The sequence below is a fragment of the Artibeus jamaicensis genome, unplaced genomic scaffold, assembly GCF_021234435.1.
Source record: "Artibeus jamaicensis isolate MK-2021 breed Jamaican fruit bat unplaced genomic scaffold, CSHL_Jam_final scaffold_916, whole genome shotgun sequence".
NCBI classification, from domain to species: domain Eukaryota; kingdom Metazoa; phylum Chordata; class Mammalia; order Chiroptera; family Phyllostomidae; genus Artibeus; species Artibeus jamaicensis.
The window spans coordinates 11,179,024-11,196,253 of record NW_026522059.1 but is presented as its reverse complement, the minus strand read 5'-3'; the positions used below and the strand labels follow the sequence as shown (position 1 = coordinate 11,196,253).

Genomic DNA, 17,230 nt, shown 5'->3' with positions numbered 1-17,230 from the left:
TTACTGGCCAGAGCGCACACCTAGGCTATGGGTTCCATGTTTCTCTTTTTCTCTCTCTCCCTCCCCCTCCTTCTGACTGTGAAATCTAAAATATATCCTTGAGTGAGAATTTTCTAAAAGACAACTATATGTAGTTGCTAGTAACAAAAGCCAAAATAACAGTGATGGTAAAGCAAGATACAAGTTTTCTTTTTCACGTGAAAACAGCCTGGAGGTGGGCCATCCAGGAGTGGTGTCCTGACTCCGAGGTCCTCAGGGAAACGGCCTCCCAGCCTCTGCACTGCTTCCTGGTGTGTGTCTGTCTGTCATTGTCACGGGTGCCTGACCATCAGGGTGATGGGACTCCAGCCCTCACACAGATGTTCCCCTTGGCAGGGAGGAGGTGGGGCAGAAGCGGAAAGGGTCCCACCTCCCAGCTGGATGGTTCCTTTCGAACTCCGTTCAGAATTCCAAGGTCACGTTTCTAGCCACATTTGGCGCAGTGTTGGAAAGGAAGTCTTTTTAGCAAGGAGCATTGTCATCCCAAATGAAATTAGGATTCTGTTCCCAAAGAGGAGTCAGAGAACGGGCGCTGAGGAGACGACCAAAGCGGGTACATCACACACCCGAACCCTCTGGCTGACCCTCCCTGAACAGCCGTGGCACCTGCGCTCTGGGTGTGCAGGGGGCACGGTGACCCCCCCTGAGGACACTGAAGGGCCAGGCAGAGGTCAGGAGCTGTGCAGCTGGCTTTCTGCTGCTGGACCATAATGTCCGTTCTGAAAGCTTTTCCTAACAATTTTCCTTCAAGTCACTCTTCCAGATTGCTCCTCCTCTTACCCTTTCTTTTGTTCCAGGACAGGGAGGGGTGGGAGTGACACCCAGATCACGGGGGCTGGGCTGCACAGTTAGGGGTGACTCTCCTGTGGGTGAAGGGGCACCTCCGGAGCACAGTGAGAACCGGAAGGGCAGAGATGCCCTTTGTGTCCCGAGGCCTGGGTCCTGGCCTGGCTACTGCGTGGCCTTGGAGGATCCCTCAGTCTCAGGCTGCTCATCAGCAGCAGGGACGGGATGGGTCTCTGTGGTCCTCCTGGGCCTGTGAGTCTTTCGAGTTGTTATTTCATGCATATTTAACTCATTAGCATTTCTATAGCAGAAATTTTGCGTATAAAAGCTGTAGCATCTCTAGACTGTTGGTGAACTTTAGGAGTTATATAGTATTTTAAATTGATTATTTTAATTTCCTTTGAGCTATTGTTTTCTCACTTTTGGAAGAAGAAATAGGGTCTAATAGAGATTTGACTTCCCTGTAGTTGTCATGTGTAGACATTCTTTCTCCACGCTGTGACGACTATGGCTAACAGCTGCTGCACGCCAGATAGGAAAGTCGTTAAGAGACTAAACCTTAAAAGTTCTCATCACAAAGAAAACGTCTGCTCCTTCTTTTCTTTTTGTTGTATCTGTGAAAACATGGATTTAGCCGAGCCTGTTGGAATCACCTGATGGCATACATAAATCACGCCGTCACGCCACGTGCCTTGTACAGTGACGTACGCCAGCTATTCTAAATAGAACTAAAAAGAAACAATTCATTCTGAGTTTTGTAGACCTTGTTATTAAGACATAGCATTGACGTTAAATAGAAGTTGCCATTAATTTAAAAAAGTAAAGCTCCATCTAACAGGATTTGAGATTTGCAATGTAGTGACACGAACTGTCAGTTCGGTGACACTGGGTCTCCGTGGGCACATGGCACTCTGGGCTGCTGGTGGCACCAGAGGCACCTCTGCGTCCAGGTCCCCAGCCGCCAGGTGTGGGGCAGGCACCAGATCGCCCCGACACCAGTCGGGTCCCAAGTGCTTGGGCACATGGAAGGAAGCAGGTCGGCGGAGGGAGCAGAAGGGGCGCCTTCCACTGCGGGAACCCGCATTACCGCGGTGTTTACGTGCGCTTTTGTTCCCTTGTTTACATCTAGTGGGAGGAGGCTGCAGAGAAGGACTTTCGGTTGAACTTAGAAAGGGAAGCGTCCGCTCTCTCCGATGCATCCAGACGGTCGTTTCTGGAGCAGGAGATACACGATGCCCTAGAGCACGCTGCCCAGCCCCGTGACGCAGGTGAGTGCCCGAGGGCCTTCTCGCTCGTCTCCGTGCCACAGGTGCATTCGTTTTTTGCGGTCTGTGCTCACGGACAAACCCTGCAGCTGTGTCTCGGCTCTTTTCCTCACGTTATTGCTCAGCTGAAAGGTAATCCCTCATCACCTTTTTGGTTCGGGTCAGGAAGAGTGGGCTGAGGTGGTGGAGCTGTTAAAAAAACAACTTCAACCATGAGAAAATTTGAGCCACCTGATGGCATTCTGTTTTGTACTGCGGCTCTGGGGTCCTTGGCATCCCCTTAATGTGCTGGTGTATGATCTGTTCCCATGGTGCCGTTTCTAGTTATTTTAGTAAAACTGCATGCATTGCCAACAGCTGGTCCTCGGAACAATCGTATATTAAATTGACAGGAGGAAACTTACGTTACGGTGTAGTCAAACTTTGGGTCTCCTGTTCTAGGGCTTATTGTAGTGGCATCAACTGAGAAGTCAGAATTGCGGTTTAGAGTACAGATACAGGGGACTTTTATTTCACTACATTTTTGTATTGTTTCGGTCTTTTACAATGTATATGTCTTACTTTTTTTAAAAAAAAGATTTTATTTATTTTTAGACATAGGGGAAGGGAGGGAGAAAGGGAGAGAAACATCAATGTGTGGTTGCCTCTCATGTGCCCCCTCCTGGAGACCTGGCCTGCAACCCAGGCATGTGCCCTGACTGGGAATCAAACCAGCGGCCTTTTGGTTCGCAGGCCGGTGCTCAATCCACTGAGCTATGCCAGCCAGGGCATTACTTTTTAAAAATAATAGCCTTATTGATATATAATTCATATGCCATACCATTCACTTCTCTAAAGTCTACAATTCAGTGGCATTACCATATCTTAAACAGTCCATTCAGTTATATAACCATTACCACGACGTTAGACCATTTTCAGCACCCCCCCCCCAAAGAAACCCGTACCCGTTTGTCGTCATTCTCCATCTCCCTTCACTCTCCCCACCCCCAGCCCCCACCCTGGCCACCGCCAATCTACGCCGTCCCCACAGATTTGCCTCCTCAGGGAAGTTCACATAAATGGAATCGCACGGTATTTGGGCCTGTGCCGGCCTCCTTTCACCTGGCGTGATGTTTTGAGGTCCAGCCACGTTGCAGCACGGGCCAGCACTTCATTGCCTTTTATTGCCCAATAATACTTCGTTGTATGGGCATTGCAGTTTTATTTATTCATTTATCAGTTGGTGGACATGGGGCTTGTGTCCACTTTTTGGCTTTTATGAGAGATGCTGCTGTGTACCCATTACTTTAATAGTTCACAAATTTAAAAAGTAAAAACACAGGTGAGACGCTGTCACCATTTAATTGCACCCGCTTTCAAACCCGCTGATTCCCTCCCGTACTTCAGGTTCAAGTCCCAAACACACCCAGAGCGCTTGGGAACAGTGGCGAGTGCAATGTCACTGCCCACGAACCAAATATTTAAAACTGGCTTTCCGAAGACGATGACCGCTGCAGCCGCTTCTCTCGAGCCCGCCACACCTGCCCCGTGAGGGAGGGGACAGTCTTGAGGCTTTTAGAGAAGGCGTGGGTTCAGAAGCAGAAAAAGGGAAGAAGCTGTCGGAGCTTCTCTCATCAGTGGGGAGTCTCCCTGCACGTCAGCCCCTCTGCCCGCTCCTTCCCAGCCTTTCCCCGATGTCCCCGCTGAGAGAGGAGTGGGTTAATAACCGGCGTTTTTCAAAGGTCGATGTGTGAGGATTTTTTATGTCCTTCATATGGGGCATATAAGTTCAACCAAAGCCATTTAATCCTAAAACTGGGAGATGATCAGCTATGGTTAGGAAAATCGTTTTGTTTATTTAATCCTCATCCAAGGATGTTTTTTAAATTGATTTTAGAGAGAGGAAGAGTGGCAGGATGGGGAGGTGGGTGGCGAAGAGAGAGAGAAACGTGGATGGGTTGCCCCCTGCACGGCCCGACTGGGGATCGAACCCACAGCCTGTTGACGAGTGCTCCAACCCACTGAGCCGCGCAGCCAGGGCAGGAGAGTGGCGTTTTGATGGGAGGTGCTCAGCACCTACTGGGGTGTCGGTGGGACATAGAAGGGAGGCGCTGGGAGGCGCCGATGTTGCTGATGACACAGCAACATCGCTGTAGTTTACTGTGTGATAATTTACTGCATGTTTCTTTGGGGAGACGTGTTAAACCACTGCGGGCAGGATGGATTTAGGACCGAAGGGAGGCAAGGGACGGTGACTCTCTGGTTGGGAAGGACCTGCAGAGCTCAGTGGGTGGGCGGGAGCGGCGGCCAGGCCTGGGCCGCGAACTCGGGAGCTGCCGCGTCCCAGCGGAGCCGCCAAGCCCGCTGCTTCGTTCCATTTTTGCCAGCGTCTCAGCTAAAGGCTCCGTACAGTTGAATCTGCTTTTCTCGTCTGTGTTGTTTTGGTTTTTTTTTTTAATTCTCATTAGAAACTTCTCTGGAGCAAGGCAGATGACACTTCCTACATCAGCCACGTGACAGCCCGTTCATATTTGAGGGTGACCTGTATGCCATCCCCCCACTAGATCAAATTAGTCACTTGGTAATTAGCCAGTTGTCTTAATGATTCATTGAGCTAAAACCATTAGCTGCGGCTCTTGAGAGCAGGGAAAGGCAGGCATCTTGAGGGGTGTGCCTCACACATTCTGCGCCCGGCTCCTGGAGGCGTGGACCCTAGGGTGGGAGCAGCAAAGAAGGGACAGTCCTGAGTGGCTTTAGGATGACAAATCAAAGACTTTGGTGTCTCGTTGGATGTAAGGCTGCGGGAGTTAGGGAACGACACGAGCACAGCCGAAGAGTGAGCGTAACTTCTGAAACGAGGGGACTGATTGACTGAAAATGGCGGGGGCACCAGTAACGGGTGGAACTCTGTGCTGCTTGCTGCCTAAGGTTTCGGGTAAATGTGCCTGTTGGCTCTGGTCGTCTGTGTACTTTGCGGCTCAGCCCTGCCTCCTCAGAGCCAGCAGTCAGTCCTCAAGGAAGGTAACCACATTTCACAATCCCTTCCAATAAAAGTTGGGGAGCTGCACCCTACCATCTATATTTGAGTTGTTTGATGGCTTTTTGTTTTGGTGAAAGGTATTTTTAAAGTACTTTATCAGAACTGCTCAGCTCATAATCCCAAATGCCCTTCCCTTGCTCTTTGAATGCTGCCTAGTTCCTCTCAGCATCCTTCTCAGAGGGGGCTTTTCGACCTCCTCCTCGGCAGTTGCACTGTGCTGCGGCCACACACCCAGGCGCCCTCTTCGTCACCTCCCTCTTGTAACAGTAGTGCCAGGTGCCAAAGTGAACAGGTTGTCTCCAGCTGTTTTTGCCCAGAACCTCACTATTGAGTGACATTTCTGAAATGGATTCCTCTACCTGGAGTAAGTCGATAAACCAGAAAGATTTCTTCTGTTATTTTAAGTTTGGCAATATCTCAGCAAGACTGTGACTTCAGTTATATTTATGGCACATTTGAAACCAGAGGCAGCAGAGTCGGGGCGCGTGCTGCCTGTCACTGCTCAGCCCAAAGCAGAGACGATTGTAATTGGCACTTTTTTGATATCAGAGGCCAGCAGTTTGAGAAGGTAGCAGGTAAAAGCCCAAACATCTACCTCTCTTTGAGCTTCCAGAAGCAAGTTTATAGAGGGGAAATGCGGGGATTTAGGAAGGGGAATTTCTAGAGGGAGCACGGTTTCTCCTGGGAGTAGGAGGGGAGCTGAGAAGGGAGTCAGCAGCTTCTTCCGAGCGAGCGAGCGGGCGGGCGGGCGGGCGGGCTCTCGCTCTCCCTGCCCGCGTGCTCGCATTCATTCCTCTCTTCCCGACCCACAGTGTGTAGCTGGGGAAGCTATATAGTCTCTGGCTGTGGGAAGAGGTGGAGACCGTCTGCTCCCAGGTGTCCTTGGTTAGAGGAGATAAGGTCTTGCCACTTGCCAGCTGGCTATAATTTGTTCAAGCTGTTTGGCCTTGTTTACTTTCCTCGTCTCAGTTTCTCCATTGCACTTGCCCAGGAATTTTCCTAGCTTCTTAGTATCCTGTCTTACAGTGATGCCATTTTCCCAGGACATTGGTCATGGAAATCCTAAAATGGACGCAATGGAGGTGTTACCAAACCCAGGCAGTAGAGGGCATCCATTTTTTCCCCATTTATTTTTATTTAATCACTGGGAAGTGGTCCTGGTGTATACAATATTAATTCTGGCAAATTGGAACGCCTCTTCTCACTCCATTAAAAGTATCCTCATGAGGAAACTCAGCTGTTGTTGCAAAGAACCCACATTCTCTTCTGGACGGGCTCTGTGCCTAATTGAAAAGGCAGTATCTCCAAACTAAAAAAACGCTCGTAACCAAAAGCAGACCAGTTGTCTGATGGCGTTCATTCAATTCAACAAATCAATATTTAGCTTGTAAATGGAACAACATAGGGCCTGGTAGTAAATATGTCAGTAGGCTTTTGTTTAAGAAATTTGGTTTTTACAATATTTCCTTACTGATTTCTACAACACCTTTACCTTTAGAATAAAGGCTGTAGCGTTGCTAACATCAGAAAATTAAACGATTGTTAATTTTTAATTCTGTTTTCAAGTTTCTCTGAACCAAAGACAAGCCCAGTGTCCACACGCGGCGGACCCGGATCTGCTGGAGAGAGTGAGGACCCTGCGCCGGAGGCTCGCCGCCCGGGCTCGCGGCAGGTGCCAGACGCCGCCGCCTCTCGTGGCCACGTAGGTCACCGAGGGCGAGTCAAAGAGAGAGAAATACCTCTTTTGCGATCAGTGACACTGATTTTTAGATTATTTATTTTAAATTCCTGTAAAAATCAACCTTTTGTATAGAAAACTGTGTATGAAAATTATGTGTTCCATTAAATTCTTATGTTTTGGCTTGGAAGTGGCTTCTGGTACTTCTCACAATGAACAAAATTTTGCTTGTGTTAGGCTCGTTCAGGTTGTGAGAACCAGCCTAAACCTCCGTCACTTTAGTTGATGGGGTTAATTTTTAAGATAAAACAGGAAGAGCAGGAAACCATCTCAACAGCTATCCGGCCAGGACCAACAATGAAGTGACCTGGCAGTGACTAGCGCACCCACGGTGTCCCACGGTGTCCCACGGTGTGGAGTGGCTGAAACTGCAGCCCTCTGTGCCCCCACCCCTCCCCCGCCCCCAAAGCAGCATCTCCTCTTCGGAGCTCGGTGGGATCACGCTCGAACACCATGCTCCCAACATCAGCATGTGCCTACGTCTCCTGAGCACTGCTCCTCTCCGCTCTCCCGGCCTTAGCGCAGACCCAGTCTGCCCCGTCACCCTGGGCGGAGTAGTAGTTCTCTGAACTCATTTCCAAAAGGGGGGTGGAAGTCACACATGGCCTCGATAATGAGTATTAAATAAGATAATGGACATAAAGTACCTGGACAGTGCTTGACATAGAGCAGTGTGCAATACGTAGTAGGAATTCTTTTTTCTGGTGGTCACCAAATGCCATCTTTGGTAAACCAAATATTTTCAATAAGCGGACTGCTCTTTTTGTCCAGCAGTCAAAGTTCTGAGGTGTCACCAAGCAAGACATCGGTTTCCCAAGAGCACTTTCCTCAGCTTCACTTTTCGCTCGTGTTCAGGCAGTTCTGCCCATGCCTTCACAGGGCAGGCTGGTATGATTGGGGGCAGGAGGTCACCGGATGTAAAAATATGTAAGGTGTGATGGGAACTTCGGTCAGCTAGAACTTGCTCACCTAAAGGCATTCAAATTCTAACATGTAATTAATTCTCAGGGATGTAAAGAACAGCGTAAGGAAGATAGTTGATATTATAATAACTGTATGGTGCCAGGTGGGCACTAGACTTATTGGGGGGGATCACTTTGTAAAGTATATGATTGTCTAACCACTGTGCTGTACCCCTGAAACTAATAATAAATATCAACTATAACTGAAAGATAAAATACTGTGACTCTACCAGCCAGAAGCGGGTATATATTACCAGTTCAGGTCTTTTACTAGAGTTTATACCTTACTTGATTGGTTTTGGAACTATACACACATCTCTTTTAGTATTACAATACTTATATTTTTTAAGTTTCTGTTCATCCAATGAAGGTGAGTTATGCACACCCTCAACCAAATGAAGAGATTCTTTTGATTTTCATTTTCTCTGAGCCTACAGTTCTCCCAAAAATAATCTTGATAAAGTCACAGCCTTAGATTTCAGACACATGACTGGATCTCTGTTCCTATGTGCTTGGTTGGCATTTCAAAGGTTATCAGATTTCATGAAATACATTTCTGATGATCCCTTCCTGCTGCTTGACATTATAGCTTCAACCTTACCTCAGTTTCTTTACCATTTAAATGCTCTAGAAAGTTTGAGGTTGGCAAAAATTCTTCCCACATTGGCTCTAACAGCTTCTGTCAAGCACTCCCTTGAGTTTGTTAAAGCAGTTTCCTGAAGGTCTTTTCATATTAACATTCATAAGGTTTCTCTTTGCTGTGATTGCACAGTGTTGGATAAATTTGGGGCTTTAGCTAAATCCCTGTCCACAATGACTACACTTAAAAGAGTTTCTCTCCAGTATGAAGTGGTAACAATGACTTACAAGGACCACCAAAGGCTTTATGAGTATGGGTGCACTTATCAGATTCTGGACTTCCTGTTTAATTTCTTATCACTCTGGGTTCAACCAGGAGGCAAGACACATGATCATCTGAACAAGAAAATTTTACAGAATTATCAAACTATGACAGTGGAATCATTAAAGATGCAGTGAGAATTTGAAAGGGTGAGTAGGACTGAGGGAGGGTAAAGAAAAACTTGGAAGACAGGCTCCCTCCTTCCCCCAAGGCTCAGGCTCAGAGTTCATTGGAGCCGTGGTTGCAGACCGCTGGATAGCAGGGGGTTGCTGGGGGGCCCAGGCCAGAGCTGGCCCACAGTCCCCAGGTCTCAGAAAGTAAATCTCTGGGATGCGCAGGCCACCCAAGGCTGTTGGGTGAAAATCACATAGAGTCAGGGAGTCAGGACCCTGAGCGCTGTCGAATCGGAGTATACTGGCCAGCACAGGCCATGTCCAGAGAGCCACAGGGAACCACCTACTGGTGCACAGGCCAACCGAGAGTATCAGACAGCAGGCGCTCAGAGTGCATCGGGGCCCTGCTGCTGGCACTAGACCTGGAATATGCCACGCCCATGCTGGGGGTACTGCAGTAAAACGGTCAGTGGGCTGATACTGTGAAGTCACAGAGACTGCGAGCTCTGAGCACACGGCTAGGGCAGAGCACCCCTTGGCGGCCCCACTCACTCGCACCACTGATGAACCATGAAACAGGAGCAAGAATAAGCAAAACAGCACTTTGGAGCCGAGGCGTGCCTTCTCCCTACCTGTCCTCCAGCGCCCCCTACTGCCAGTGTAACATGGGGCACTCTAGGAGAAGGGCTTGAAGATCCGGTGGGTTACTGGGGAGCAGGTACTAAAGGGTGCATCGGAGTGGAGAGGCAGGAAGAAGACGGGCCCACTCGGGCAGAAGCTCTAGCAGTTTGCATGTCAGAAACGTGGTCTCGAGTTGGCCTCTATGTAATCAGACCGACGTGCCAGGATTTCCCTGGCACGATGATGTAGTTGAAGGTACCCCAAGGCTTAAGGAGGTAGGAATGTAGGAGCGGATTTATCCCACGTGAACTTCCCACTAACTCAGGGCTACGCACGCCCCCCGCGAAGGCCGAGAGTGGAGCGTGGGACAGCCGGGCGCTCCCTCGTGGCAGCCCCGCCGCAGCACGGGGTGGCGAGGGTGGGGTTCTCCCAAAGAGGCTCAGCTGCGTCCGAGCACGGGCCGCACGGGGTCGCGGGCGGCGATAACAAGAGTCTCGCCCCCTGTTAACGTCCCGCGCCCGCCTTCCGTTCGCTCCTCCGACCCGGGCCCAGAAAGCCGGGAGGCCGCGGAGCAGAGTCGGGGGTTTAAAACGCTCCCCGCTCAGGGTACTTCGGAAAGTACAGGTTGAGCCCAGCGTCAGCTGATACTCGAGTGTCCCCAAAGCGGAAAAGTGAGGACGCCTGGTGTCTCCTAGTCCCACAGAGGAGCAAACAAAATGCCCCTTCCCAACAAGGGTACAGACTAGAAGGTACAGTCTTTAGAGGAAGAAAAGTATTGTGCCCCGTGTGAGGATCGAACTCACGACCTTCAGATTATGAGACTGACGCGCTACCTACTGCGCTAACGAGGCACCTACGAGCTGCTTTCCTCTGTACTGTAATGAGGCTGTCTGACCAGTCTTGTGCGCATGCTCAGAAAAGTAGGTTTGGTTGTTGGGGGTTTTTTTACTGAGTCTTAGGGCAAGATTCAGAGTTACCCGCCTCAGCGTCGGCATAGGAGGGTGCCCTGGCGGAACCGCCCACCCGCGCTCGGGTCTTCCCCTCCTGCGGGTCTGTTCATCAGTCGAGAAACACTGAGGCTTGCTAGACAGCGCTGCGGGGGTAGAAACGGAAAGGAGGCATGCCTCATGTGTTGGTAGACTTTGGTTTTTTAAATATATATAGTGCCTGCAAAGGGTTTGAGCACTTGTGATCTCGGGAAAGACTTATTGACACCTGCTGTGTTCCGGACCCCGTGCAAACACGCCCAGTCTCAAACTGTTGGAGGGGTTGCGCAGAGGTACAGTGATTTGAAAATTTAATCACGCACACTGTTTCGGCCCCACTGCAGACCCCGCCCCAGACGGGTCCCGAGAGGCGACCGAAGCTGCGGAAACGACCCCTGAGACACAGCCCCAGCATCGTAGAAGCGCCACCCCCATCGTCGCCACCCATCCCCACCCCTTCCTCCAGCCCGCCGCCCAGCTTATTTAAATACACTCAGTTGAAAGAAGCTTGAGGCACACTCAAACGGAGCGTTTTCTCCCTAACACATGATAAAATGAACACATAATTACTAAATAAAAATACTCCTACCATCTAAAATCAGCCAGACTGAGGCACGCTTAGGATTTGTATATTTCGCTGTATGTAAATTTTACCTTTAAAGCAGTAAATTTAAAATGGCAGGCTTATAGAAGGGCTTTGGGGAGTGTATTGCTGTCCACACTTTTGAAGTGCCTCCAAAGATAACACGGTTTAATGGACCAACGGACGTAAGGACAGAGACTGCCAGTAGTAAGATGTCCAGGTGGATTTAGGTGATAGATGTATGGATATTCGTGATGTGACTTTCACCTGCTGTTTATCAGAAATTTTTATTATAAAGAGGAATCGCTAAAACCACCCAGAATCTGGGAGATAAGGTGGGATGTTATTGGCAATGAGTGTAAGGATGTAGAGAAAATGGCATTTTAAGAAGCAACTAGAACTCCTGGGAGTACAGGAACACATAAAGAGATGGGGGCAACTGTGGAGTGGGAGGTCTGTGAGATACAGGGCAGGTAAGCCTACCTGACCCCCTGCCCCAGGTAGCTAGAGGGGTGGGCTCCTTAGAGCACCCTAATGTCTCCTTAGAAGTAGTCCTGGATTTGGGCAGGTTGTACTGACCCCAAACCTTGAGAATGGAGTGGAACTTGCCACCGTTGCTCGCTGTCCCCACTGGGAACCCCACACCTCCCAACCCTGGAGAAAGCTCTCCCCACCCATGCTCCCTGGCAGGACAACCCCACTAAGAGGGGTTCTTGGGGTAAGGCTACTAGGAACCTGAGACCTTGCAGGCACAGGAGTGCAGAGGGCCAGGCAGAGGACCCAGAGGGAATCCACAGGCCCACACTCGTAGAAATCCTTGCAGGGCCTACTGAAAACTTGGGTGATCAGGGCAGTTTCACCCAGATCTTCAGGCCCCAGGAATGCTGATTGATGTGTGAATTAATTCCCTGTCCCCATCTCCCATAATTACAAACTCATGAACCCAGAAGTCCCACTGGGTCTGGGAGGCTGTCCAACAGGCACTCACCCATGGCCAGTTACTCCCTGAAACTGTGTCAGAACTGGAAATTAGAAACGGCTCAGTGTCCATAAACAGGGAACTGGCCACAAGAACACCTTCCCAAGAGTGGCCTCTCTAAACCTGATACCAGTGAATGAGGAAAGGTGTGTGTGTGGGGGATGCATATTCACATTTGCTAGTATTTGCACACAATCTCTGAAAGGATGCACAAGAACCAAAGGCCAACCATTAATGTGTGGTGGGGGAGTGGGAACAGCACACTTGGAGACAGGATGAAGACTTTTAAAATAAACTTTATTACTTTAACAGACTAACAGAGAAACTGCAAAGTAGAATTCCCATAAAGCCCACCCGCAGGCTCCCTTATCAACATCTTGGTGAGTGTGGTACCTTTGTGACGATGAACCAGCTTTGACAGGTCACTGACTTAAGTCCATCCTCAGATTTTCCTTATTTTCCCCAAATGCCCTTTGTGTGCTCTAGGGCCACATCACACGGAGTGGTCACATCTCCCTGGGCTCCCTCTGCTGTGACACTCAGGCTTTCCTTGTTTGGATGACCTTGACAATTTTTAAGGACACATCAGGGATTTTATAGAATGTTGCTCAATTTGGGAATTTGTTATTTTTCTGGGATGAAGACTTTCCACTATATACCTTTAAACAGCCAAAAAAATAGCTGAGTTATGTTCTATTTCCTACTCAAAAATTTAAGTAATTTAAAAACTATTCTGCAGGAACTAGGAAGAAAAAGGAGAGGAGAGAGGGGGAAGGGAAAGGAAGAAAGAGGGAGGAGGGGGAGGGTTCAGTAAGGGACAGCCCAGCCTGGGCTCCCACTCTGGCCAGTGACACCCAGCTCCCAGTCCTGGCCTTGCCCGGCAGCCGAGAGACCCAGTGTGGAGGGGTCTCAGCCATCCCCCAGTGGCTTTGGTTTGTCCCTGCACTGGAAGCAGGGAAAACAGAGGCAGAGTCCTTTTGGTACTAGGGAATCCTTGGACCCCCAAGTCCTGGGACACATGCCAGGGAGAAAAAGGGGGTGACCACTTGGTTGGAGTCTAGACACTGCGTCCCCAAAACTGCCTGTGGGGTACTCAGCTGGGTCCCCACATAGGGGTGACCACCATCATCCCCCAGCCCATTTGTGGAAGGTAAACCACATGAGCTGAAGGGTGGTGCACATATTCTGCTAATACTTGTGCCACCTGTTTGCAAAGACTTTTTTTTTTTATCACATTGGCACGATGAGACACACGTGTGCTTCTTCACTGCTCTGCAGTCTGGGCTGGTGCCCTCAATTGAGTCCAGAGTAACAGGAAGTCAGTGCTACATGGCCACGAGGTGGGCAGGTTCCGGGGCTCCTGCAGGCTATGGCCCGGCCCCTACACCTGGCCAGCAGTGAATGTCTGGTGGCCCAAGACCAGTGAGGGTAAGGTAGACCCCCAGAAAAAGCACTTCCCACTCCAGGTCTTTGCAAGGATTGTTCTCGATACCCGACAGTGCTTTTCCACCATCAGGATTCTTTTTTAAGTGCTTTATACATTTTTCTTTTAAAATTTACAGTCAACTTTACCTTCTTTGCTATACAGTTCTATGAGTTTTGACAGTACAAACCACCCAGCTGTGGCCCGCTCCTGCATCCACTGCCCACCCAGGCCTGGCCTGGACAGCTTCCTGGTGGGCTCTACTACAAGGTCAGGTGCTGCTAAGCTTGGGGATCAGGAACCCACTCACCCTGACTCCCTCCAAATGGAGCAGGCCCAGGTGCAATGGGGGCAGCAATGTAGAAGCCCCTGCTGGCAGAGATGGGGGAGGGAGGCCTGTGGTGGGGGCACTCTGATCTGGGGCAGCAATGGGGTGAAGAGGAGGCTCCGCAGTTAGTTGGTTCTGGGGCCCAAAGGCAGGTCCAGGGAGGGACAGGTCCAGGTTTGTGCAGCTGCTCCAGGAGGGTCTTAGGCAGTGCCTGAGCACATTCTGCAAGGTCCTGGCCTGGTCCTCCAGAATGGGCCCCAGCACGGGGCAGGGTGCCGTCTACGCCCCCATCCCGCTCTGCTGCTCCAGCTTCTGCTGCTGAACCTGCTTGTAGTTGATGATGGCCTGACGAAGACCAGTGACAAAGGCCTTCTGGTCGTTGGGGATGACACCCACAAAGATCCTCTTCTTGGATGAATACTGGAGCATAAGCACTCGCACTTCACAGGGGGCCGTGCGGGGGAAGTGCACACAGCCCACAAAACCATTGCGCAAGACACGGTAGAGGTCTCGGTGGCACTCCAGGTCCTTCTCGGTGAAATGGAACTGGACCATCCTTGAGTTGCGGAACACAGGGCCCAGTGTAGCCAGCAGTTGCTGCGGAAACAGATGCATGTATAGCTTCTGGGGCCACAGCTCTGTTTTCAAGTTCTCACTGTGCTTCACGAAAACCTGGCAAGGCAATGACCGCATCACCCTGGAGCTGGGGTCCACATAGCCAGGTTTGGGCTTCTTGTGCCACTCAAGGACCCCATTCCAGACCATGGGTTTGTTCGAGGCCAATTGCTGCCCACCGAGGGCCAAGACCCCTAACTGGCCCGGGGAAGGGCCACTCACCCCTTCTTGAGCCATTGTGTCTTCTGAGGGCGGAGCCCCAGACTGCACAGTTGGCACCAGGCCCTGACCAGGGGACACTGTGTTCTGAGTCTTTTTCATTGCTTCCATGTCCTTTTTTATGCTATTGAAATTCTCTCTGAGTTCATCTACTCTCCCCCTCAGTTCATTGAGCATACTTATAACCAGTGTTTTGAACTCTGCATCTAGTAAATTTCTTGTCTCCATTTTGTTGAGTTCTTTTTCCAGAGCTTTGTTCTCTTCTTTTCTTTCACTCATGTTTGTTTCCTCAAGTTGGCAGCTGCCCTGTGTTTGGTTCCAAGTATCAGGTAGAGCTGCTTGTCTCCTGGGCTTGGGAGAGTGGCCTAAGGCAGCAGGTGTCCTGCAGGCTCCAGTGGCTCAGCCTCCCCAGTCACCCAAGCTGGGCACTCCAGGTGCACACTCTCCTGTTGCAGTGGAGCCTTGCTTGCTGGTGGCACGTGAAAGGGGGGAGTTTACACCCAGGCCAGTTGGCTGCAAGGACTGCCTGCCACCACCAAATAAGACCAGCTGTGCAGGGGCCCCACTGACAGAGTAGGACCTCCTTCAGCAGGGCTCTGCTGCCCACTCAGTTCACCCCTTGAGCATGTCCCCCGTGGAGGAGGTTAAGGTGTGCTTTGACGTGATCTGAAGCTGTCCACTGGGTGCACTGGCTCTGGGGCCTCCTGGGAGATGCAGGCCAAAGTCAACGGCTACCTGTGTTCTTCCTAAGTGCACCGGACTAGAGCTGCAAAGCAATGTGCAGATGGCTGGTATTTGGGCTGGGCTGGGCTGGGAGGTACCCAGGAGAGGCCGAGCTGCAAACCACAGCTAGCTGCAGCTAGTGCTGGGCCTGGGGCCAAGTAGCAAGAGGAACGAGGCACGCTGCGGCCAGCTGCTGCTCCTTTGAGAGATTTTAGCAAAGTCTTTAGTGAAGAGAGACCATTCTTATGGCAAAGCCACAGCAAACGGTTTGGGTAGGCCAGAAATTGGGTGGGGCGGAGAATCAGATATGGCGCCCGCCAGCCAGCTCTGTGGAGGAAGGGCTCATCAAAGAACAATGGCGTCCGCCAGCACTTTTGTCTGAGAGAGAGCTTCCCGGCCCCAGCTCTCGTCCTGACGCCAGATAATTCAGTTCCTTCTCACTTGTCCCTGGCGCCCTTTGAGCTGCTCTCCCGGCGCTGGAACTCAGAGCTAGCGAGTCCGATTAAGTCCGAGCGCCGGCCCTTTAAGGGGCACAGCCCGCGATTCCGGCAGCGTTTCAGTCCCCCTCAGCCTCCAAGTCCCGCTGGTTTTTGCAGCCGGAAGTTATGGGGACTTCTCTTCCAGACACTGGAACCCTGGGCTGGGGGCCTGGTGCGGGGCTGCGACCCCTCACTCCTCTGGGAAGACCTCTGCAGCCGAGCTATCCTCCCCGATTCTGACCCACCACACGTGGGTGGGGGACCAGCGGCTCCTGGTCTCTGCCCCACCTACCAGTCTCGGCGTGGACTCTTCTTTAAACCTCTAGTAGCAGGATTTCCACTCCACTAGATTTCAGGCGGTCGAAGCGCCGTCCTTCTGCAGCTTCAGTGCAATTCTGATAACCTGGCAAGAGCCAGGCTCTTGTTTTATGTCCGAGACGCCTGCCTTCCTCAGCCGGGTCAAAGGTTCCCTCCTCCCCGCAGCCTGATAGGTGTTCCCTCCGCGCTTGCTCCTCCCCCTGCTCCGGGGAGGGGACGGATGAAGGCACTCCCTCTTCCGGGCTCCTGTATTCTCGGGACCACCTGAAGGGGTCAGTATGACGATGGCCCGTCGCTTGCACCCGCGCAAACGCAGTGACAAGAGAGGTGCTGCCCGAGTTCCAACCGATGGAAACGGGAGACAGGATTCCGTCCCACCGCGCTGGCCCCTCATCCCCGGCCGCAGGTCCCAAAAGTGTTTCCTCACTTTGACACCCCTTAAAATAATTTTGAAAAGTATCTACACACTTCCTTGCATCATGTTCAGTTGATATCTCAACTTTCTTATAAATGTAAACAGTTACAAAGGATGTGATTTTCAATATATTGCATATGCTAATTAAAAACTAAGTAAAACTGCTTACATGATCTTTAACATGCATCCAATGAAATGGAAATATCCCATGCATTCCATACAAGCCATAACCTATTTGAAATATACATGAGTTAGCTCCTCTCGATCACTTATTAAGTTTATATTAATTCCCCCAAACTCACATTTCTAGTCTACCTCCCCCCACAGGATTTTATTCTCATACACTTAGACTCATCAGGGCCACAGTTATCCCCTGAAGTCGTGCTAGAACTCCAAGTAACTAGAAGCAGCTGCTGTCCATAAGCAGGGACCTGGCCACAAGAATGTTGTTTTTCCAGGTATAAACAAGAACAGTGGACTCTCTGAGCCTGATACCAATGAGTGAGGAAAGCAGGACAGAGATGGTAAGGGAGGGTACCCCCGTAAAAGGGGGTCAGGGCAGGTATTCACATTTGCTAGTATTTGCACACTAATCCCCTGAAAGGATACATGGGAACCTAAGGTCGATGAGGCAACAATGAATATGTGTGAGGGAGTGGGAACCACACACTTGAACACAGAAGGATGAAGACTTTTTAAAAATAAACTTGATTATTTT

General features: G+C 50.5%; 2 protein-coding genes and 1 non-coding gene across 3 annotated transcripts in view; 1 reads left to right on the top strand and 2 right to left on the bottom strand.

The window, feature by feature from the left end:
* The window catches only part of TBC1D31 (TBC1 domain family member 31), a 48,603-nt gene extending 40,635 nt beyond the window's left edge, over positions 1 to 7,968 (top strand). The window contains exons 20-21 of the mRNA XM_037166750.2: positions 1,955 to 2,093; positions 6,676 to 7,968. Coding sequence (XP_037022645.2) covers positions 1,955 to 2,093; positions 6,676 to 6,815 — 279 coding nt within the window. The 3' untranslated portion in view covers positions 6,816 to 7,968. The remainder of the gene's footprint in view (positions 1 to 1,954; positions 2,094 to 6,675) is intronic.
* Positions 7,969 to 10,222: 2,254 nt separating this feature from the next.
* On the bottom strand, positions 10,223 to 10,295 carry TRNAM-CAU (transfer RNA methionine (anticodon CAU)). The gene has a single exon. It is a non-coding gene; the product is annotated as a tRNA-Met (tRNA).
* A 1,973-nt stretch (positions 10,296 to 12,268) lies between these two features.
* On the bottom strand, positions 12,269 to 16,244 carry LOC128626753 (mediator of RNA polymerase II transcription subunit 25-like). The gene has a single exon (XM_053661150.1). The coding sequence runs from the start codon at positions 14,854 to 14,856 to the stop codon at positions 14,023 to 14,025; it is 834 nt and encodes a 277-aa protein (XP_053517125.1). The 5' UTR covers positions 14,857 to 16,244; the 3' UTR covers positions 12,269 to 14,022.
* Positions 16,245 to 17,230: the final 986 nt, after the last annotated feature.

Excerpts from the sequence above, each read along its gene's own strand:
- LOC128626753 (XM_053661150.1), bottom strand. The coding sequence starts at position 14,856 with ATGAGTGAAAGAAAAGAAGAGAACAAAGCTCTGGAAAAAGAACTCAAC.